The 23,656-nt window shown below is 36.7% G+C and overlaps 4 protein-coding genes across 5 annotated transcripts; all 4 read right to left on the bottom strand.

The window, feature by feature from the left end:
- LOC18603523 (eukaryotic translation initiation factor 2 subunit gamma) lies at positions 508–4,327 on the bottom strand. The gene is made up of 9 exons (XM_007035559.2): positions 4,253–4,327; positions 3,525–3,671; positions 3,357–3,418; positions 3,073–3,185; positions 2,885–2,987; positions 2,471–2,698; positions 2,177–2,395; positions 1,585–1,845; positions 508–1,236 (listed from the first exon to the last, which is right to left on the bottom strand). The coding sequence occupies exons 2-9, from the start codon at positions 3,628–3,630 to the stop codon at positions 934–936; spliced, it is 1,395 nt and encodes a 464-aa protein (XP_007035621.1). The 5' UTR covers positions 3,631–3,671; positions 4,253–4,327; the 3' UTR covers positions 508–933.
- Positions 4,990–8,262, bottom strand: LOC18603522 (UDP-glucuronic acid decarboxylase 2). The gene is made up of 6 exons (XM_018119941.1): positions 7,415–8,262; positions 6,875–7,022; positions 6,637–6,716; positions 6,374–6,532; positions 5,870–5,962; positions 4,990–5,499 (listed from the first exon to the last, which is right to left on the bottom strand). The coding sequence occupies exons 1-6, from the start codon at positions 8,027–8,029 to the stop codon at positions 5,284–5,286; spliced, it is 1,311 nt and encodes a 436-aa protein (XP_017975430.1). The 5' UTR covers positions 8,030–8,262; the 3' UTR covers positions 4,990–5,283.
- On the bottom strand, positions 8,775–13,474 carry LOC18603521 (protein pleiotropic regulatory locus 1). Its single transcript, XM_018120304.1, has 18 exons — positions 13,437–13,474; positions 13,142–13,275; positions 12,998–13,022; positions 12,792–12,912; positions 12,338–12,419; positions 12,072–12,137; positions 11,593–11,674; positions 11,107–11,199; positions 10,868–10,931; positions 10,658–10,743; positions 10,437–10,538; positions 10,200–10,283; positions 9,986–10,046; positions 9,834–9,900; positions 9,649–9,726; positions 9,499–9,563; positions 9,278–9,355; positions 8,775–9,192 (listed from the first exon to the last, which is right to left on the bottom strand). Exons 2-18 carry the CDS (start codon positions 13,273–13,275, stop codon positions 9,020–9,022), a joined length of 1,461 nt encoding a protein of 486 aa, XP_017975793.1. The 5' UTR covers positions 13,437–13,474; the 3' UTR covers positions 8,775–9,019.
- On the bottom strand, positions 14,199–21,600 carry LOC18603519 (putative E3 ubiquitin-protein ligase LIN-1). 2 transcript variants are annotated; one of them, XM_018120165.1, is made up of 17 exons: positions 20,745–21,600; positions 20,246–20,318; positions 19,784–20,062; positions 19,538–19,617; positions 18,259–19,434; positions 17,916–18,057; positions 17,220–17,465; positions 16,830–17,124; positions 16,484–16,605; positions 16,022–16,141; positions 15,691–15,822; positions 15,486–15,608; positions 15,271–15,381; positions 15,047–15,193; positions 14,839–14,964; positions 14,611–14,727; positions 14,199–14,523 (listed from the first exon to the last, which is right to left on the bottom strand). In XM_018120165.1, the coding sequence occupies exons 1-17, from the start codon at positions 21,518–21,520 to the stop codon at positions 14,506–14,508; spliced, it is 4,083 nt and encodes a 1,360-aa protein (XP_017975654.1). In that variant the 5' UTR covers positions 21,521–21,600; the 3' UTR covers positions 14,199–14,505. The 2 variants fall into 2 exon arrangements, with proteins under 2 accessions (XP_017975654.1, XP_017975655.1); XM_018120166.1 differs by having other exon boundaries at positions 19,784–20,053.

Below are 23,656 nucleotides of genomic sequence, written 5' to 3'. Positions count from 1 at the left end.
ACTTTTCATCTACTAAGGCCTTTGGTTTGTCAGGCTAGGTTGGACACTGAAATCGATTTAATTTATTTGGTTCATATTTTAATCAGGTATTTAGTTTAATTTATTTGATTATTTCAATCGATTCTTTATATTCAATCAAAAAATCAAACATTACCAATATATACTTTAAAATAAATAATATATATAGTACTGTATAATCATATAAAGATACAATTAATATACATAATAATATTAATAACAATAATATTTTTAATTAATAATTTGTATACTATACAATACAAAAATATTAATAAAACCGATCAAATATTGATCAAATACAAGTCAAATTCGATACTTTTTCGTTATTTTAAGGTTTCAATTAATTCAATTTACTTGGCCATGTATAATTAACAATCTAACCTAAAACGTTATGATTATTTTAATATTAAAAAGGGAATTTCAACCATGAATTGGAAGAATTAATTGGTAAATTTTGAATTAAGATGATTGGGCCTCGATTAAGCTATAAAAAGTGCAAGATTGGGGCTCAAGTGATTAACATATAACCCCTCAGCCTTAGGCATATCATATATGGCTTCATGAAGACAGCAACACAGGTTTCAGGCAACAACTTCTCTCAACTCTAATTTCCAACATTGTCTGCCGGCGATATAGCCCAGTAAAAACTCCATGCTTCCGCCTAGTTTAAAAGACTCCCAGGAAACAAAACTCCAAAATGGTTCGTAAGGAACAATCAAGTTCCCCAACAGCAGATAACAGGGGAAAAAGAACAACATACACAGTGATGAAATTTATCCAAACAAATGTTTTCTTCTCCATCTGACAAAAATAGTACCAAGATCTCGTCTGCCTTCCCACATTTCAATAAAAAATCGTTTCTTGTGCCTTTTCTACTGATGTTTTTGCTTCTGTCTCTACCTGTTTTATCGATGCTCAAAGGGGGCAGGGTGGAACCTCAAGGGTTGTTCCAGCTTGAATTTGGCCCCATCCAATTAGACGCCAGTGCTTCTCAACACGCCGACTTAGTGCAATCTTCTCTCCCTTGCTGGTGCACACAGGAGATGTGAGTTGCAGCTTTGCCAAATCGTTCTTTACAGCTATGACTCGAGCCCCAGTTGACATAGAACCAATGTTCAACATTAGGATCTCTCCCTTGGCCAGCTTTGAGACCTTCCCCTGCCTCTCTGAGCCCTTTGTCCTAACACCAAGAAGCCTTCGAAGAAGGAAGAAGTTTACCTGCACAATTAGAACATACACAAAGTTTCAGAAGATGACAGCAGTCAACATTTATTTTTCATTTTTGTTATTAGCTTGCAATTTCTATAATATTGTTCACTATGGCAGCGGCCACTGACAACATCCAACAGAATAAACCATCACCACTTAGCAAACCAAACCCATCTCCTTCTGGGAAAAAAAGAGAGAGGGAGAGATTCATTTTTAAATTAAAATATAGGAACCACTATGGCTTCCCAACCTACCAATCAAGGAAGAAACAGATAAACTAGATAACCGACTTGCTTAACATATGCCAAATGTTTAGCAAACTAGGTGTGCCCCCTGCTAAAGAAATCCAGCACCTACCTCAAGCTCAACAAAAACTTCTGGGAGTGACCCAACCTCTCCTAGGACTTGACCCACCAACCTATCAGCACGTGTCAAAGTTGGGTCCATAGTTGTTCCTACACCAATCAGACCTCCTGGAACGGCAAATTGTAGTTCATTTTGTTCAGCAAACAGTGAGACTATTCTGGAATATATGGGTGCAGCTTTGATGTTCCCATTTTCATCCTTATGAAAAATCCCAGGACGAACTTCAATAAATTGGTTCACCTTCAAAACACCCTGAAAGAACAAATATTAAACAAACAATCATGTATACAAACCAAAGCTACAGAAGCTCACTCTAAATCCATTCTCTAGCAACTACTAACAGGTAGAAGTTAATGTTTGTAAATTTGCCATTTAATTGCATGCTATGTCTTGGACTGTCAACTAATTAACAGAGCATAGACCTTAGCACTATTGCAGACATGCATGAAACAAGCCAAAAAGTATGGAAAATCTCCAGTGTGTAGTAAGTAAAAATGTTCACCAACTGTGAATAAGAAGCACTTGTAGTGCTGAGCATTCATCTCCAAATAAAAGAACTAAGCACTTTCCAATAAAAACGTACCCTAAGTATACTTCCACCAGCAACACCACCTTTAATCTCATCAACCTCAAACCCTGGCTTATTGACATCAAATGATCGGATGATAATCATGTTAGGGGGTGAGACAAAGTTTCTCTCTGGAATAGGGATCTTCTTAACAATGTACTCGCAGACAACATCGATATTATATTTTAACTGTGCAGAAATTGGTACCACTGGTGCACCATCAGCAACAGTACCCTGCAATGAATTATTTTTAGCCAAAAAAACAAGAATGAAATATCTGTCCATTTTTTGTAAAACAAAATAACTAACCTGAATAAATTTCTGAATTGCTTCATGCTGGTTGATGGCTACATTCTCTTGAATAAGATCAACCTTGTTTTGGAGAATTATAATATGCTGGAGTCGCATGATTTCAACAGCAGCCAGATGCTCAGAAGTTTGAGGTTGTGGACAGCTTTCATTGGCAGCTATGAGAAGTAATGCACCATCCATAATTGCAGCTCCATTAAGCATGGTAGCCATGAGAATATCGTGACCCTGATGGAAACAAAGAAGATAGAAATTAAATTCATATATGACGAAATAGAAAACTTTTATAAATCTGAAAGGTAATACGTTTAATCCCTTTTATAGCACTGAAACAAGAGTTAGTATGCAAGCGAGAGAGTGAGAAAACTTAAATCATAATCTCCTCATTTCCAAGAGTACCACTCAGGACCTTACCGGGCAATCTACAAAAGATACATGTCTCAGCAACTTCATCCTGCAGTTTTCAAAGCCTGGCACATCACAAAGAGGACTATCCTCCTTTCCACTACCATATGCCCTACAAAACAGTTTCAGATCAAATTTGAAGTTATTCTTAATACTCATGAAATTTGTTAAGAAACAATTGCTAGATATCAACCTACTTGTAGCACATAGGACGAGGGCAACGTTCATCTTCACATTTGTATATCTTTGCATTTGCATATCCAAGCTTAATAGTAATATTACGCTCCAACTCATTTTTAAAACGAACAGTCTGTAGAAAAAAACACAAGGCACAAGGCCCAACAAGTTACATCTACTAGACTCCTAAATTCAACAGCAACACTACTCACCATACACAAGGCACAAAATAATAAGCAGACTCTTGAAAGGTAACTAATCACAGCCTCATTGGATATCACTCATTAAAAATAAGCTAAATCACCTGAACGCCAGATATAGCTTTCACAACTGTTGACTTCCCATGTGCCACATGCCCTATAGTGCCTGATAAATTGAAATACAAATCAAAGTTTTATTCATAAAATAACCATAACTATTTGTACCATAAACACTACACGGAGTTTTGATCACAACAACGTTTGAACATTACCAATATTTATAGTAGCCTGCCGAGATATAACTTCAGGAGAGAGTGGATGCAACTTTGTTACATCCAGCTTACTTAAGTCTTGCTCCATCAAACCTTTTCTCGACATTTTGACTGCTCCTAATAAAGGTCTTTCTGCTTCAATAAGAACTGTAACCAGAGCATATCCCAGAAGAGGAAATCATTTCACTTAAAGTAGAAGCAAACCAAGTTTCCAAATATAGTATTCTAGCAGTAGAACAAAGAACCTTCAACAAACGTAAGAAATCAAATTGAAATCCAATAAATCACAGCAGAAACCTTAAAAGCCCAGTTTCTAAAACCTAGGAAAGCACAGACACTTTCCTGACCTAGTTTTTGATCCGACCCTGAAATCACAAAGAGGAAATGTTGGATTCGAATGTGAAGAAGAGCAATTTGGATGACTCAAAAAAGAAATTCTGATTACTTAAGTCTCCTAATTCATTGCCCCCCCAAAAACCCTAAATACAATAAACCCCTCCAGTGCTAGAATTTAAGCTTCGTTTACCTTCAACCTTCACAGAAAAAATAAAAACGAATTCTCTAGAGAACAAAATGAAAAAAAAAAGAGAAAAAAAATTAAAGCAACGACACAAAAAAAGAAATCAAATAATACAAATTCGGACAGACACAGCCAAAAATAGCAAACACAAAAAAAAATGAAAAATAACAATAAAATCAGCACAAGGAATAGAAAACAATCAACGAACCTGATCGATTGCTTGAGGTGTTTGCTCAGTTTGCAGGAAGAAAACGCAGCTTTGGGAGAGAAAGGGAAGCGCAGTAGCTAGGGATGGTGATATTTATGCCGAAATGACTGAAATGAGGGTAGTTTCGTCAAATCCAATATCCTGCGGCACAGGCCTTGCTGAGCCCGTATGATAAGGCTCAGGTTTGGGTTATTTTGGGCTGGGCTGGGTTGGGTATGGGCTTTGTTTGTTGAAGAAGACAAAGCCCTTCTTAAACTCCTTGTTTGTTTTTTTTTCCCAAAATTTAATTTTAGATCAATTTTTTAATAAAAATGTTTTCCAATTTTTGGCATAAATTAAAAAATAAGAACTCTTGTCATCCAATATTCTTTTAAAAAGTTATGATAATTGAAATTAATGAGTAAATGATTTAACCATTCTATTTTCAAGTATGGCATAACAATTTCAATAAATAACATTATAAAGTATATTGACTCAAATTTTATTCTAATACTCGTAATAGATAATTGAATTGATGAATAATTCTAATTTGATTTCTAGTTTTGGCATACAATTAAGAGAAGAAAAATCCTTATATGATATTATATCTAAAGTTTTGGTAAGTACTATTTTGAGTCTTTATAAGTAATTCACATTAAGTAATATTTTTTATATTTATCGATCGAAATTATATTTGATAGTGTATAGAATTTATATATTAACGGTGTACAAAAGTATAAAACCGATAACTTACATCGTATAACTTCAAATTTATTCATTGAGTTCTACTCTTTTATGACCATACGTACATAATTCTGATAGCTAAGAGGTGGATGCATGTAAAGAAATTGCTTGTTGGCATTGTAAATGACTTGCCCTTGAGAAGCAAAGGATGGAATAGTAGAGAAGATAATGTACAAAGACAAAAATTGGATTGCTCTATCACTCTCAAGAAAAAATGGAAATAAAAAATCTCCCCGGCTGCCAATTTATTTTTCACTTAATTAGGACTCTGATAAATAGCCATGGCCAAAGGTGTTTCCTTTCTCCAATCATTCAGCGGCTGCACCACCCATTTTCTGTTCACCGAATATTCTTTGCCTAAAATCCGAGACCATGAGAGGAAGCCCTTTGCGGAGGGACACGGTTGGTTCCCAACCGAGAAGCTGTTTAGCCTTTGAGATGTCGGGTTTTCTCTTGTGCGGATCATCCTCTGTGTTGGGCCTGAACTCTATCTTTGCATTGGGATCAATTGTTTCCTGCACCACCTGCAGCATTACCAGGATGGCAAATTTAACTCTTCTTAGATTGCAGTTCCTGTTTCTGCTGTAACAGGTTCGCAAAATGCAATAGCCATAGGCAGATAGAGATTATAATCTGATGAACTGAAGAATGAAAAGAACTTGGGCCCTGCAAAAAAGACGCATAGGATCCTGCATTCGTTCATGGCTGCAAAAATGGTTGATTAATCACCATTCTTACCCCAATGGTGATTGTATTGCTGACAACAAGTTTGAATTTGCATATTAATTTTAGGAGAGATTCATCCAAGTTGAATAGTCTGGGAATGATGGGAAGAAGCAATGCAATTTAGATGGAAAGATAGTGAAACTATCGACACATTTTTAACAGATTTACCTCAGCAAGTTCAAGCATGGTGAATTCACCAGGGTTTCCAAGATTGAAAGGACCCACGTGATCGCCTTCCATCAATCGCATTAGACCCTCCACCTGTGTAGTTGTTCAGATACAACAGAACATTTCTCATCAGGGTCCTGTTTTGACCATTAGTACCTGTACTGTAAGCTTATAATCTAGAGGACAGAAACCAGCGGCAGCCTACCCCTAGCCCCAGCCACCAACCTTCTTCCCCGCAAATAAATTGAACTACAGATCTTCATAGATTGTTTCTCATTAATGTACATTGACCTCGGACCATAACCAAAGCAGATGAAAATATGGCTTTAACTAAGCCGCAGAACCTAACTAAAAGATGCGCCTGGTAAGAGGACATGTACCTAAAGTTCAAGTACGATTAAAGCTCTGTGACATCTACACAAAGTGACCAGCATTTCCTTAATGCCTTGGTGAAAACAGGATACTGAAAATTAACCCATTATGAATGTATCAGATAAGTTTTACCAGGTCTGACACATATTGGAAACTCCTGGTTTGCTTTCCATCACCATAGACAGTCAACGGCTCCTTTCTTAAAGCCTGTGCCACAAAATTGCTGACAACACGGCCATCGTCGATGCACATGCGTGGTCCATAGGTGTTAAAAATCCGAGCAATCCTCACCTGATGAATGAACAGTTTACAGATTATTTTGTTTCCTTCCATGGAATTTTCATTGTCAAGAGAAATATGAAGCAAGCGAAAAACAGTGAAAATTATTATACAACCTCGATGCCAAGGCCTCTATGATAGTCCATGGTCAAGGTCTCGGCAGTGCGCTTGCCCTCATCGTAGCAGCTTCTTACACCTGCCGATGTTCCAAGCCATATTCAGAGTTCTCATATTAAGGTCTAGATGAGTTTCTCGTGGTATGATCATATGAAGGGCATTCATTACTAGGAGAGAAGAGGAAAAGAGTGAGTGACTTGCTATGTAAAGGAGTGTAGAGCAAACCGATGAACTAACCGATGGGATTGACATTGCCCCAATAGGTCTCGACCTGGGGATGCTGCAGAGGATCGCCATAGACCTCACTGGTGCTTGTTAACAAGAAGCGGGCACCGACTCTCTTTGCAAGTCCTAGCATGTTCAATGTGCCCACCACATTTGTCTTGTGGATCCATGGCCCCGATCAAATCAAGGATTCCAAGTACACGACGCAGAAGTAAAAGATACAGAGACATGACAAAGAAAACATAAATCAAAAGTTCCCTGTCTTTGGTAAAATGAGAAGACATGTAGAGTTGTATATGGAGTAGAGATGCTATACTATATACCAATAAAAAAACATTTTTACAGCCAACAAAAGCAGTTCCTTTCAAAACAAAACAAAACTAAGCTGAAGTTTGGTTATTGATTTTATGTTGGTTTGCAACGAAAGCAACACGTATGACTATGGAAAAGTTCATATTCATAACCCATGTCTTCTTTCCTCCTACATCTTCTTTGCAACCAAACAAAATTTTGATTATCTGAAAGAAAAAGAAAGAATGAAAGAAAGGATATAATGGTCTTGACAGGATTAAACTTGTAATGAACAGGAGAAGCAGGGCAAGCCAAGTGATAGATCTGATCAACTTCCAAGAGAATTGGCTCAACAACATCATGCCTGATGAGCTCAAACCTAGGATTGCCAAAATGGTGCACCAAATTCTCTTTCCTCCCTGTAAAGAAGTTATCAACCACGATCACACTATCACCTCTTCCTATCAAACGGTCCACAAGGTGGCTTCCCACGAACCCAGCTCCACCAGTGACCAATATCCTCAAGCTCTTCCCTTTCACTCCCAGTGGCACCTTGCCAGCAACATTACTGCGTTGTAAGGGCTCAGGGTGTTCTTCGTATAGGACTCTCCGAGTCACATGGGCGGATTCGGATGCCAAAACCGGGTCCGGAATTACACCATGAATCGGGTCCTGTGATGGTGATGATATAGGAAAAGTGTTGAAAAAGAGTGCAGCAATGGCGATACCGACAAGAACAAAGACAAAACGCTGCTTCTGAAGCATGTAACGAAATGGGGTCGTCGAGTTTTTGACGAGGTTCGAAGGTTTACCTCGTGGAGTGGGAGTCGGTTGTGTTGAGGTTGTTTGGTTTCTATGAATTAGTTCGGAGTTCATTTTGGCTAATGCGGGGTGTTGGAGAAGATGTTACAGCAATTTTCTCTGAGAAAATGCTGAAGAGAGCTTTGATTGGAAGATTTTGAATGTTTCCAAGTGGAAAACGAGAGTTATGAGGAGAGACTGAGCATTTGTTAGAAGTGACCGGTACAGAAGGGTTCATGCATGGAATCCCGCTGTATAATCGCTCTAAGGCTCCTGGCCGGTGCAGCCCCTTTTGTTTTGATTTTAAGCTTTGCCTGCTTCGTCATATGCCATTGCTTTTGTTTCACAATTACATAAAATGGCATTACCAATCTTGGTTTAACGCATGCTTTAACATGTTCACGAGACCGTAACGTTGACAGCAATACAGCTCTATTTTTGGCCTTTACTTCAACATTTCATTCAAATAAGCCAATCCTAAGCCAACATGCATTAAATTGTTCAAGTTGTCATTCTTAAATTCTTAAGTAGAATTCTTGGGGACCATCATCATCTCAAACATGCGCTAACGGCCAAGTCTCTGAATTTTCTTTCTTTCTTTCTTTTTTTTTTAAATTGTTTTTAAATAAATATTAAGGAAGAAATTTGAATCAAATATTCGGATGCAACAAAACTTTTCTTATTTTGTATTAGTTTTTTCTTATTAGATCTAAAAGGAAAGAAGACTTTCCCTTTACTTTTAGATGAACATTTACATTTCTTGAACCGCCAGAATAGGCTTTTGAATATGATAATCACCCGGTCTAACACACCCAAATCGGACCAATGAATGCATCATTATCAGAGGCTTACCGACATACTCTGTTTTGTCTCTTAAGCAAAGATAACTATGACAAAACTTCTTCTCATTAAAGTTGATGAACTACAAAGTAGCTATAGCTACACCAATTTTCTCACAACCATGCGTCAGTAAAGATGGAAACTATGGAATTTTAATCTTACATAACTCGAATCATTGTACAACAACTAGAATGGTTACCAAGGAGATCAGCAAGAAGGTTGTGACTAGAACCGACGGATGTCCTTGGGTGGTTTGAAGTTGAGAGGATGAGTTTGTTCAGTTGCGGTTTCATCTTCTTTCCACATTTTAATTGTCTTGTCTGCTTCACAGGAAACCAATCTTGTGCCAGTTACATCATAACAGAGAGCATAAATACCAGCTTCACTCTCCAATGAGCCTGTAATAAAGCATTCATTGTGTTAATCATTTTCCCACTGCACAATCAACAAACACCAGCCAGAAGAGAATCCAGAAAAACATACCAGGCTGTACAATCGTCTGGGCTTGCTCGAAATTGTGACCACTCTTCCAATCCCAAAACCACAAACTCCCATTGTCACCTTCGATAATTTGTGAGAATAATATTATTAGAAGCATTACTTGCATATTTAGAGGTAGGTCAGCATAAAAGAAAAAGTTAAAGAACAAAGGCATGTACTCAATAAAATTCACAAAGTCAAAATTATTCAATATGAAAACATACCTCCAGTAGCCAATACACCATCCTCATTGACAGCCATGGTATTAATTATAGTTTTTTGCTGAGAGCTGCTCCAGAAACACAAAAAGTGATACTATGTCAGTTCATTAAAATACACACAAACAAACATCTAGTAAAATGGCTTTCACTTACAGCATATTGTGTAAGAATTCTCCCCTTGGAAGATTGAATTTCTTGATGTTATCAGCTGATGCGGAAGCAAAACAATCCCTGATACAGAAAAGTTGAGAAAAATTAAGAGCAGAGAATAGCAAAATATATTCAGCCACAGCTCCATGTTTTATGTCAATCAATAAATAACATGTGGGGGCACAAACTCTTTAGGATGTAATGCCATTGCTCGCACAGACTTCTTATGGTGTGTTAGAGTTGACATCGTTTTTCCTAGACATTGAACACACAATTTATTACAAATGAAACAAAACAGTTGAGGAAAAATAAAAGAAAATGTCACATATGTTTAATTTACCGTATCTTAGGTCCCAGAATTTTATGGTTGAATCATGGGAGCCAGTAACAACTTGTGGATCCTGTAAGATGAGATGCATAGTTCTATTAAAATATAATTCACCAGTCCAAAACACAAATAAATAATACAGTTAAATAAAAGAAAATTGAAATTGACTTTCTGCAACCATGTAAGGCAGAAATTTCCATTTCACAAGAGAAAAAGATCTTTGTACCGTTGGTCGAGTAAAAACTGAGCAAACGGTGTTATCATGCCCGGATAATGCAAATATTTGCATCTTGGTGCGAATATCCCATACCTGACAATCATTGTTCCATCAGAGAAAAAATTTGATTTCATGACTCCAAAATCAGCAGAAACCATAAAAACCCAATTACATTAAGCAACCAAAACAACTTGTAACCAAAACATTAATTTATGAGTAGTTTCTATATGTCGACAAATTTCATACCCGGCAAACAGAATCACGTCCCCCAGTTAGCAAAATGTCAATAGTAGGATGAAGAGCCAAGCAATAAACACCACTTAGGTGACCATGATAAGACCGAATAACCTATAGAGCAATTTATAAGTTTCAATAACAAGAATGATTTCAACAGTGAGGGAATAAAAAATTACTTCTGAAGTTCTTAGTAGTTACAGATTCAAAGCAATAAGTTTATGAGTTCTGACCTTGTTCTGTTCAAGGTCCCAGCATTTAACTTGCTTATCATCACCAGCAGAGAACATATATGTGTGTTTGTTACTGACAGCGAGGCCTGTGAATAAAATTTATCTTTCTCAATAATTCTAAATCCATGATTAATAATCATCATCCACACCATGGGTTGCCAGTAAAAACTATTGACACCTGAGAAATTTTCTAAAGAAGTAAAGACTAACCTCGTATCTGTTCAATGTGTCCGGTTAGTGTGAGCTTTAGCCTTCCACTTGCTACATCCCATATCTAGCATGCCGAGATTAAGGCACAGAAAAGAAAAAAGTCATTTTCAACAGGTAATGGCTGAATTGTCAAATCAACATCCATTTTATGAAGCTTGTATACTAGCATAGGAAAAAGAAAGAGAGAAGGAGAAATGTGCTAAAAAATGTGCTCAAAAAATGTGTTAAAAGCTTGATACCTTGATTGTACGATCTGCAGAACCAGTACAAAACCAATTGTTACTCGGATCAAAGGCCACAGATCTCACCCATCCCAAATGCCCACTGATGACCTGCATAACCCATTTAAACATGTCAAGTAACCTACATGAACTGGAATGCAAAGAAGCAGCCATGAAAAAAGTTCAACAGGAAAAATTCAACCAATTGAGATAGACTGCATCATCACAAAAGTGAAATTAGTGAATAATACTCTCGATGTAGCTTATAAACATGTTCATCAAAAAATAGGACATAATATCAGTGTGATGGACAAGAAAGATGCAGGCCAGTAAAGTAATGCAGTCAAGGAGGGGGAAGGCGTCCAAAACTGCTTGTGTATGCCCCCCAGGGGAAATAAAAAGAGAAAACAACAATTACATTTGATTGCATGTGACCATGAAATCAACAACAAACCCCTCTGGTATTTCTATAAACCACTGCATCATTAGGAACAAGATTCTCACCCTGTAGTTCTTCCATGGACGATGCCACACTGGACGTGGCCATTTGCTTGGGATTCTTTCTATTATTGCAGAAGTTGTTAGCCTGTCACATGAAAGAATACAGAAATCTTCAAGCTACAATGTCCTATATTTGCAGGATACAAGACAGCAGAACAGAACATAAATGGTTCCACCAATTGGTAATTCACTCATAAATCATGTGCCTGAATAAATCCTGCCATATGCATAGGCCAAAACATAATCGCACACATTCACTTACAAAGTTTGCTGCATGCCTAAATACTGGTAAGTGAAAGATACATGAAATGGAAGGTCTAATTGCACGATAGAGATCAATTTTCACATATGAGAGCATGTAAGCAATAAAAAAACCACAATGGGAAAGAAATGTAATAAGGCACGATAACAACTCACTTGATTGCACAACTTATCAAATTATCAAGGAGTCAGAAAATGCATAACAGGGGGAAAGCAGAAACCTTTCAGAAAAGGGTGCAGAAGCAGAAACCACGGCGATGCTTTTGCCCGAAGTACCGACATCATTTCTGGAAAAGAGGAGACAAAGAGAAAAAAAAAAATTAGTACCACCACTTAGCAACACAAGTTCTTCTGCATAGCAGAAATGGATCAAAGAAAAAGAATGCAGGGGCCTTTATTTAACATTAAAATTAAATATCCATATCCGCAAATTCATTGGGGAAGTAGTAACAGATTAGTATAAAAAATTTAACGCAACAGAACTTACTGCCCCTTTGGTTGCAAAGTTGGACCAACAACTAAAGCATTTTGAGTCCCTTGCTTTTGAGAATCCCTAGAATCTGATGAACCTGCTCAATTAACCATTTAAAGTTACAATTACACAAGCCTCACCATAGTTAACAAGCTACTAAAACATACATCAGTAATAACTGGCCCAAAATCATTGTATCTAGCATAATTAAGTACCAGGCTACTCTGACACAAACCAGGAAACTTAATTGAACAAATTATCAAGCTAAAGCACTTCATTTTATTCAATCAAACTTTTGCGTAGATTTGGTGGCTTCCTATGCCAGTCAATGGCCACTAGGTCACCATGAAATTATGGATTCCCTGATGAAGTGAAGAGTCTTTTGTTTAATGCTATTATTAGTGTTCGTTTCCTAGATTAGCTAATCAGTAGGTGAACGTACTCCTTTGCACCAAAAAAAAAAAATTACCTGTAAGAGCAAGGGCATTCGAAGGTGCCGAGCCTTGATTCCCGGCAGTAGCTGCACCTGAATTAGCTTGCCTCGAAGGTTGACCCGGCGCGCTTTTAATTCGACTATACTCAACATTTATCTAACAAATCCATTTACAATCCGATAAACAATCCTCATTATAATAATAAAGAAAAAAAACTAAAATTTAAGCAAATCCGACTAACCTTGTGGCTCATACGAATCTTTTTGCTGCATTCAAGAAAAAGAAAAAACCCCTTAGTTTCATGTAGGTTTTTAATGAAATTTGAGTTAATAAATTAAAAAAAACAAAGATTGTAAATTTGTTCTTTTAAAGAAAAAGACGCAACCTTTCGGCGTCAGGAGCAGCGAATTGGCCATGGATAGGGCTAAAGAGATCGAGAGCGCGCTTTAGGGATTTAAGACTGAGCTTCTTCAATGACTGTGGCTCTACTGGCTCCATCTCCAGCGTTGGTCCTGGCATCTTCTCCCCGATTCGGGAGATTTGGAGACTAGGGTTTTAGGACAGATTGAAACGAAACGTGAATGCTTAAACCCTAATTCTCTATTTTTATAAAAATGAGAGACGTGGCCGGCGACGAGCAAAGCACAAGAAAGAAGAAGAATCAGAGTGAGAAAACCTACCGACCCCTTTAACCTCTGAAGCCCAACGTAATATTATTTTAAAGTTTATGTTTCATTGCTAAAATATAAAGAAAAATTAGAAAAGTCAATTTATTTATTACATGTTTAGCTTAATTTTTTTTCAATTTATTTATTTTTAAAAAATAAAAGTTAGACTAAATATGATTTTTTGATAAATTTTTTTAAAAAAATAATTAAAAATCATTATTTTTCATAAAAACTCATAATAACTTTTAAGTTAAAAAAAATCAAATCAAACATATTCTAAATAAAAAATAAATATAATTAAATCGATTAATTCAACTCAATCTGTTTCGATTTTGTATTTTTTTTCATTAATTGAATTCTTATAATTATGTATTAATTGAGTTGATCAATTAATACTTAATTTTCAATTAATTTAATTAATTATTAAATAATATTTACTTAATTCGATTTTCAAAATTTTTTAAATGAATTAAATTAAATCGAAAATATGTTCAATTTTACAACAATCTCTCGTTTGTTGAGTTAAATAGTTAATGGCATTGATTACATGTGTACTATATTAATAGATAATCTTCATTTATTTTTTAAATCTTGGACATTTCTAATTACAAAAAGAAAGATTAAAAATAAATCTAAGTGCATAATTAGGAAAAGATTTTGATAAAAAATAATTAAAAATTTAAATTATTTAAGATTTCGTGACTTTGAAATCGTAGACAAAGTCAATATTATTATTCTTTACATAAATAATACTCAAAGTCAATATTATTATTCTTTTTACCAACAAAACTCGAAATCTTAAAGGAAATCAATATTATTATTCATTACACCATGGGATAAGTAGAAGACATAACTCCTATGTGGTATATATGCATTCATTCTTTGATCACCGTTCTGTGATATGAACAATGGCAGTCTTGAACTACTACTGTGATTACATAATATTACAAAATGTACACGAAAAACCATTCTTTTAGGAGTAGTGAAAAACTATTCTCAGTCAATGGTATGACAGCTCGAATGATCTTTGTTTTCTATGTATATTGTTCTAACACTAGCTTTCCAGGTATGGAGTTCTCAGCTAGAGGGGGATCCAGCCCTGTAAGGGAAATGGAAATTAGAAGTGAAGGAAGAACATCAGGATTGGATGCAGAATTGGGAAAGAGAGAATCTGAAAGTTAGATACCTTGATGATCCCGGACTCTGTACCACATAGAACGATGTCATTGGCAGTGATCAGGCTGGTTATCTTACTTCCTGCTGATATTCTCCCCACTTTCTGTTGTGTTCCTCTCAACCAAATCTGCTCGGCAAAAGGGTACATATTGAATTACCAACTGAAAGAAGTAGTCCTAAAAAGAAGGAAAAAACAGCTTGTTGATCCCTTTCTTATATGAATATCCTAACCATCTACCTGAAGGCTGCTTGCTGATGAGCTGCAATTTAAGTATATGAAGTCTTCCACTACTTCCATTGCCAGTATGTTTGCTCCTTTCTCTGGTACCATTGACATTTGGGGCTCGGAGTTTCTTCTCCATTCCTGAACCATTAGCTTTAATTTATATCTAGGCTCGTATACACGATATACCGGTTGTTAGATCTATGAAGTATTTAGTTGTTACCCTGATATTGGAACCTTCAACCATTGAACTTGCACTGTAAAGCCAGTCTCTATACATGATGATTGAATTGATGGGCTTACTTTGCATTCTCCATTTCTTTACTGGCGCTTTGATCTCCCTCTCATTATTACTAGTTATAGATAACTCCTGGAAGAAGGAGTGATATGTGACTAAAGGTTTCGATTGCTATATAAATTTGTATCAAAGAAGATCCTTTATTGAACCTGAATGCTTGAATCCGTGCAGCCTGCGTAAATCCTTCCCTGAACGATCCTCATGCACTTCACACTTCTGCTTTTGCAGATACTGTTGACTGTTCTTGATGAATCAAAAACCTGGAAAAATAGTCAAAAGAGTTATCTGCCAAGTAGTTTCATCATATTAAAGTTTGACCTTAATCCATATTTGTTAGCTAGCCTTATTCTTGTTCACTTGTCACCTTGAAACGGTGGCCTTGGGTGATCACAAAAATCATTTGCCCATATGTCTCTAACTTTTGAATTGGTTCTTTTGTTGCTATAACCTCAATGCACTCCAATTTGTTTTGGACCATCTGCCAAACCTGAAAAAGAAGTGTGTGTGCATTTTGAGAATAAGTACCTGTCCAGGTAAACATAAAACAGAAGGACAAGGATTTAGCATACCCCAATGGTCTTATCAGCAGATCCACTTAAAAGGCTCTCCCCTGGTTCAAAGAGGGAAAAGCATGTTACTGCCTTCTTGTGCTCCTTCGTGTCCCATACAAGTGTGGCTGATTGCTTTCTGACATCCCATACCTATTCAATAAACCCACTTCTGGTGATTATGGTTTTCTTACGACACAAAAACCTTTCATTACTCATAAAGTGAGGCTAACATAATAATGTTGGCTTTAGGGTAATTCCTTAGTTTTCCTATTTTTTAAGCAAATGTAGTTTGTAGTTGACTTATAATCACCAGAAAAGTTTCATTTTGAGTTGGAGCTGGTGGCCATACCTTAATTGAACCATCAGAGTATCCACTGTAAAGCATTCCCTTGTAGTAGATGAGGGCAGTTACAGCTCCACTGTATCTGTGACTTGCCTCGAGGATTTGAGTGTGAACGCAAGAAATACGCTGTTCTTGTCATTGACAGGGTAAAATAAGATAATAAATGAGCATCCGTGGTTGATGTTGTTATGAGGATGCTGAACTAAAAGTACAATTCTGTTCTGAGCTTACTGACACATTTTCTAGATGGCATTCTTTGTTCTAAAATGTGGTAAGTGTATCATATGTATTACTTTTATTAATAATCTCATTTTTCTCAGAGATACTTCACTTGCTGATGATGGAGTTGTTATGATTTGTTCATTACCTTCCTTTGACATGTCACATTTGGTATTAGAATTATTCATTTCATTGTTCACATGGCATGACCACACAGTTGTGCCATAAGCTTTCCTCAAGAACACTAACCGATTTATTGGACAGATAGAAGTCAGCTACTCTATGTAGTTCCTCTGCCATCCAGATTACATTTGAAAATCGCCTCAGTGACTCACGCACTCCCTCTGAGAAATGAATTAGTTTCTTCATCCCTGCATGAAGAATATGCATCTAAATAGATCAAACCGATTGCAGACTTCTCCCTCCTACTGTGCCACTTATGATTGTCTTAAGATTTATTGTGGTCTTGATTCATCATCCACTTAAATCATTGCAATGGATGTAATATTTTCATATTTAATAATGAATATTGACTTCTGCTTTCTGCCAAATGAAAACATTGTTATTTGTATTTCTTATAGTGTAAACACATTACCTTTTCCAGAAGCATAGTTATAGACGCATAGGCATGCTAGAAGTCTTTCTTCAAGGTCCATTCCAGGATGCAAAAATTTCTCAACTTCGCCAAGTAAGATCTCACATGCTGAATATCTAAGTCTATCTGAAGTTTTGGAAATTTCACAACCAAGCCATGCAATGGTTGTAAGAGAGTCCCGAGCAACCCTCTTTATCTGACTCCTTAGTCCCTTTTGTAAAGCAATGAATGCAGGTTCCCCAAACTCACTGAAGCTTCTTGCAATCTTGCTGCACCATGAGTCTATTCCCGCGTCCTGCAGGTTGAACATTCAAATATATATGTAATTTCCTCCTTGGCACCAACAATCAATCTAATAACCTATGCTACATTCTCCTTTATGCATCTTACCTGCAGGCTCTGATCCAACCAATCAAAGTTTCTTATCATGTTTCGGTGATACATGGAGGTTAAACCTGCCTTTTTCACCAGCCATGCTACTGTATATGATTCCCCTGTCCAAGCATAAGTTCCACCAATATTTGATAGAATGAATGCTGACAATAGCTGTGAATTTGAGCTTTCTTCAGATGCTATTGACTGAAGGAGGACTTGCATAGCCTCCTTTCTAAACACACTTTTACTGGACGAGTTTTCCTGCATAGATTTATTAGATGGCTATAAATGTTAGTTAATGAATATTAGTCTGGTGTTAATCTGATCTTATAGTACCTGGCCATTATAGAAACAACATTACCAAGTTGAAATGTGTGATGATTTTTATTCTACTTGTATTTACGCCATTACTTGACCTCAAAGTTATTTTGCCTAAGACATAAGTAGTCATTTTAAAGATGAGGTCCGCTGTTCTAATGCAAGAACAGAACTGTAAGCTGTAAGCTCAGTTCTGTTTGAGAGTTGAACCCGTCACATATGTGGCTGGTGTAGAAGTGGATCAAAGCTCATTTGATTACATTCTACACAGGTCGAGTGAAGTCACTTTATTGGTACATGATCTACATTTTATTTGTCAGAAAATGTTAGTTATCTAATGTCCGTTGTGTTAATCAAAAGGACTAAATATATCAGCAGTGTAAATGCCTTTACCAGTGTGTCTAACTGAAGCAATAAATTTGCTGCCAGAAGTTGGTAGTCAGGTTGCAATTGGCGAACACAAGTCATTAACATGTTCATAACACTGATGCCTCCTTCTTTCTGTATCTGCTGCAATTGGCTAATGGCTGATGACCTGAAAAAGGAAAATGTAGATACTGAAATCTGAGAAGGCCTAAACTCTAAATAATCTAGTTGTAAATCTCATGATAAGATTTCTACATTTAGACTAAGCAGCACTAGCTACATGTGGTTATTAACAAGATAAAGTCATGCCTCTTATTCCATTTTACCCATGTTTCAGATTACATACAACTATCAAAGTAATTGCTCATACCGTGGAATTTGAAGGACCTCATGAAAATATTCAAGTGCTATGAACCAGGCACGCTTCTCATTACTTTGTAGCAAATGGATAAATGGAGCCACGGCAATAACTTGAGATATATATTTTCTGCACTGTCCATCAAACTGCATACACTTTACAAGAATTGTGGCCAAAGAAATATGTTCTTCCAAACTATGATTTCGTGCAACATCTAAGAGTCCAGATAGGACCCGAGGAGAATTTATTGCTGCTAAGTGCATGTTATTTGTAGCAAAGTCAAATGCAGTTACTAGTACTTCAATAATCATCAGTGATGCTACAGGAGGTGTCAGCGGAACTGATTTTGGTGGCCTACATCTGTAACTGTCTGAGGTGCAAATAACCTCCACAAGTGTCGGTAAGAGCTCTAAAGTCTTTATTTCAGCAGGAGATGGCTTTATTAAATGTATAAGAGTAGCTGCTTCATGCACATTGCGTTTTAGAGCCCTTGCCAGATCACTTAATTGTAATCCCTTCCCCTTGATATCCTCAATGAGTGATATGTTTGCTGAAATGATGGTTGTTAGTACAGTAACTGATGCTCTTATCACTGTTTCATCTTTGGAAGTTGAAACAGCTATCAGCAGTTGGTCCAGAATCACATCCTTCAACATTGCATACTTCACACCTTGTCTATTGTTTAACATTCTGTAAATGGCTGTGACTTCAACAGCATAATCTTTGCCAGATTTCTCTAATCCATCTGAGAAACATAGTTTTGAAACCAATTTCTCAATTATTTCCAATAATTCACTCTTAGAATCTTTTCTTGAAGATAAGCGTAATTCACTGTATTTTCCCCAGCAATATGAGTCCAGCTTTTCCCTTGCAGCAGTCCTTTCTTGCTTCATCTGAATCAAGCTTTTACTCCGCTGATAGGTTGGTGCTATGTGTTCAAAGAGCTGGACTTTTTGTGGCTCTAATTGACTCTGATCATCTTCTACATGGTGAAGTGTGTTTACTTTCTTGTCTCCAATTTCTAGCACGGATAAATTTATATCCTTAACAGATCTGATCAATCTCTCAGGAAAATACTTAGCAATGTTTGCTTCAATGACATCTTCATCTGTTGGACGCTCAGGAGCTTGAGGAAACATTATTGCTTTGTTCTCTTGGCCTGATGTTCCATAAAGAGGATGCAGCTTCCTGTGTAGGTCAGCACAATCGAATTGGAAGATATCAGAAAAATATTCATTTTGATCATATCCCAGTCAGAAAAATATGATATAATTATGAATGTCTACCGAACTGATCACTACTTGCTTGTTCTTGGTCATCTGCATCAGTTCTTGTAGTATCCAACAAGGTTTTATAATCCTCCATGTTCTCCTGGTTCAAGAAGAGATTAGTTAGGATTAGGTGATTCTGCAATGAAAGTTCTTGAACAATTATATTGACTTTCTACGGAATTCAAGCCAAAAGGTAAATGGATGAAAAACGTAAGAAACAAGAATAGGTATATAGCTGGCATTCATAATGTCTTTTGAAAGATCACCTCCAAGTCATATTCATCCTCAAAATCTATAAAGCCTGAATTTACAGAAGGTGTATCTGACTGGGATTCCTTCAGCACATCCTGCAGGCGTTTGCTACTTGTGTCTCTGTATAGCTGCATGCTCTGAAGTTGTAACCTTGGGATGTGATCCCAGTCCTTTATAGCTTTACAAAGAACATGATTTTCTTTAGCTTTTGTTGATGCCTGAGTTTCATTTTTCATGCTCTCTGTTATAACGTCTTGAGGATCAACCGGATGCACCTTCTCATACTGAATTTGCTTTTTACCATACAAGAAAACAAATCTTAGTAAGTCCAAGCTAAATATTCTGCTTTACATGGTTTCACAGTTCAGTTGCAGCATACAATAAGAAATATCTTCTTCTGATACTGATGCTAAGTCTGATTGGAAGCTTGCAGTTATATATAAGAATGGAAACTAAACAAAGGAATAATCGCATACCTTAAAATTACTCTGCCCTTGGTATCGGTGCTCAGTTGACTTTGAAGATTCTGTGCAGCTGGCTTTCTCATGCCTGTTCATGTTAACAGAATAATTATCAGACCTGAAATGAATATGATTATAGTATTAATAACCTGCTTATACATGTAATCTGATTCTGAGTTTTTGACTTTGGCCTTAAGGGAAAAAACATTCATGAGGAAGACTAATTGATGGAGATTCATGTTATTCAGCTTAAGTTGAAGCAAAAACGAATAGGAGGTAAGTTTCCAGGCTCCAGCCCATTTCTAGTGCTAACTAGACTGCATGGAGTACAAGACTGAGTTCTGTTCAAAGCATTAATAGCATCATTTTTATGAGTTTTCTGCAATGTGAGGATTGAATCATGTCAGAAACTTAGAATGGATAACGGATTACGAACATTTTTAATGCATTGATCATTAAGTTAGTATCTGATATTTTCCTGTAATGTTTTAAAGAGTATCAGAAGAGAACTTACCCGAAGTTTTGTGATTCATAAGCAGGGGACAGAATGTCACTGCGTCCATGTTGTCGTTGAGTTGTCTCCCCATAGAACGTGACCCTATAATACATTAACCAATGTTTGTATCTCCTTGCCATCTGCCTTGTCAATTCGCCGAGGTTGTCCTCAGCAAAATCCTTGCGGGGAACAGATTGTAATCTTCTCATTTGACCCATGTCTTGTGTCTCACACTTGGTGCATGAAAGGAAAACGCTTTCACAGAGTTCTGAGGCAAATTGTGTTCGAACAAGTATCGGTGAGACCAATATTGCTTGGAGAAAATGCAACGCAGCCTCCAACTGATCTTTCTGCAGGTTCTTAACGATCGACAGGTAAAAATAGGAGCAACAAACCAAGTACTCATTCGGAACCCCGGCAGTAACGCCTTGTTCATCAAGCAATGCTGGAACCTGAAGCATTTTCTCAGAATTCTTTAGCCTGGAAGTTTTCTCTTCTGGCCACTTTGATTGGAACGCAGCTTCGATGCTGTCGATACCCCAATAAAGATTTGACAGGACTGCTTGCTCAGAGAATTCAAAAAACTCCTGCTTTTGGAAATTTAGCCTCGAAGTACATTTCAATCTCAGAGAATTTCTAGTTTCATTATCTGTTATCAATTCACAAATGTACCGGTTGATCGAAAACACAAGCACCCTTATGGATTCAAGGTCTGGACTATCATGGTCACAAGATGAAGCTAAGACAGAAGGGGCAGATGGAGGAGAAACGGGGGCCATGAAATTGCTAGACATTCTCAGTTACCTGAGGAAGGAAAGTACAACTTGTACAGAAGATATAGAGAAGGAAAAGAGCAAGAGTGATATAGAAGGGTTGCAGAATGTTGAAGGCTCATAACAATCTCGTGACTGTTCCAGCCAAATTCCAAATGTTCATGGTCCCTCTACTCTGCTTCCCATAGCGGCTACAGACAAAATATTGACCGTTGCATCCTTTCAGGAAGGGAAAGAAGGGAAAACAACAAGAAAGAAAACAAGCATTCTTTGGCATTTACCTTCACATGTCTTTTTTATCATATCACTTCTGAAATTTGTCTGTTTCTCCCTTCTGTTAGTCATGCTTACTTGGTTACCATCACTTAGAAAAATAAGTCGCCACAATTATACATTGATTATTGACATTGATTGGATTATTGAAGTATGATAATGCAGGATGTTAGCTGTACTAATAGAGAGTCCTTGAATTTGATTATACCTTTTTCTGCATCAGCATCAATACTGTACCATGATTCTACTATGTTTATATATCTTTCTTTGCCTTTTCTCACGACAGGATTCTTCCTGCATTATTGTTATGGTCTAATCATATCTGTTCTTCAGTATTTTAGCACCCTTTTATTCAGAAAATAAAATTTAATTGTGCATATGGTCTACTGAGATAAACAGAAACCAGAAACTCTTAAACTTTAGCTTAGTACTTTGCATATGTGAACAACATGCCATTTCGTCCTTTACCTAGGTGGAACTTTGGAAGTATCAAAACAGGAATGTTTATTTACCCCTTTTTAGTTTTTTTTTTTTCCTTTTTTTCACCTTATATTCTGTTCCAAGCTACAGATAGCAAGAATTGACCTCTCAGAAGATTTCACTGCCACATTGGGACTAATACTATCACTGGTCTGTCAAACATTATCATCCCAAACAGTTTGCCAATGGAGTGACAAATGGAATTATGAATATAGCTTCAATTAATGTTGATAAAATTCTAACCTTTCCTATGATCTTTTCTAAGATGATCCCAAGTTTCTTGTGGATCTGATCCAGTTGAGCTAACATGCAACTCTGGTAATCCTTGATGCAATCCATCATTGTTTGGTATGATGGAAGCCAATTCTGATGGCATTCATGGGGCTGTCATGAGAGTGACATCTTAAAAGCAAGGATAGAACCCTATGCCCTATAAATTTGTTCTGATCTATCAGAGCCTCCTGTCAAATGTGACATCAAAACAACGACAATCACATACTCGAGATAAACAACAAAAAGCCTTCTTCATCTAAATTTTTAAGGAAAGTTTTGCTTGAAAAAGATTCCAGAAAAGTTATCCTATCAACACTTTTTCATCTAATTATAACTACGAAATCAATAAATTAGCATAATTACTTAAATGAACACATACATATTAATCAAAATATAGCATAATTGCGATATCAATAGGTTGCCATTTCCTTTGAAGATACCAGAAACCCAAGATCTAGCATTTGATGGATTGATGAAAATATAGTGTTACTGTGTTGTTTTTTTGTGTAATCAGATATTTGGGCAAATCTTGTGGATTTCTTGTTGAGTTTAGGAACAAATTAGGCAATGAATGCAAGACTGCATGGTCAGGCTTTGATGTAATGCTTTCTCTGGTGGACCCCTCTTACAGATGGATTGGACCCTTGTCTGTCACGGGCTCAAAAAAAATTTAGTTCTGGAAAGTGCAGAAGCGTTTCCAACGTTGGATCAGAATCACATGTAAGTTGTAGCCCTATCATTATCTAGTTTAATGGAGAAAAACAGATGGGGCTGTGACACACGAAAGAGAATCAAATCTCATGGCCTACCACATTGCATGTCTTTGGAAATGTAGTCCGAATTTGGATTCTGGGGCATGTCATAAGATGGAATTGCAAGAGCAAAAAAGCTTTAAACTTAAGACCAAGAAGCATCACAGATGATTTGCACTAAGATGTTTGGTTCTGGACCTAATCTAATCCTATTAGCTAGATTTTGATACTGGTTTTAGCAGATATAGCAACATTTTCAAAATACAAATTCATCAACAAAGATTTCAATAATATCAGAGATGTTTTACTCACTTCCTTTCGTTTAAGGTTCCAAATCAGAACCAAGCTTATTGTTTCCATGTCTAAACATGTCAAACCA

The sequence above is a fragment of the Theobroma cacao genome, chromosome 4, assembly GCF_000208745.1.
Source record: "Theobroma cacao cultivar B97-61/B2 chromosome 4, Criollo_cocoa_genome_V2, whole genome shotgun sequence".
NCBI lineage: Eukaryota > Viridiplantae > Streptophyta > Magnoliopsida > Malvales > Malvaceae > Theobroma > Theobroma cacao.
The sequence above is the reverse complement of the archived record's forward strand: the minus strand, read 5'-3'. Positions and strand labels throughout refer to the sequence as shown.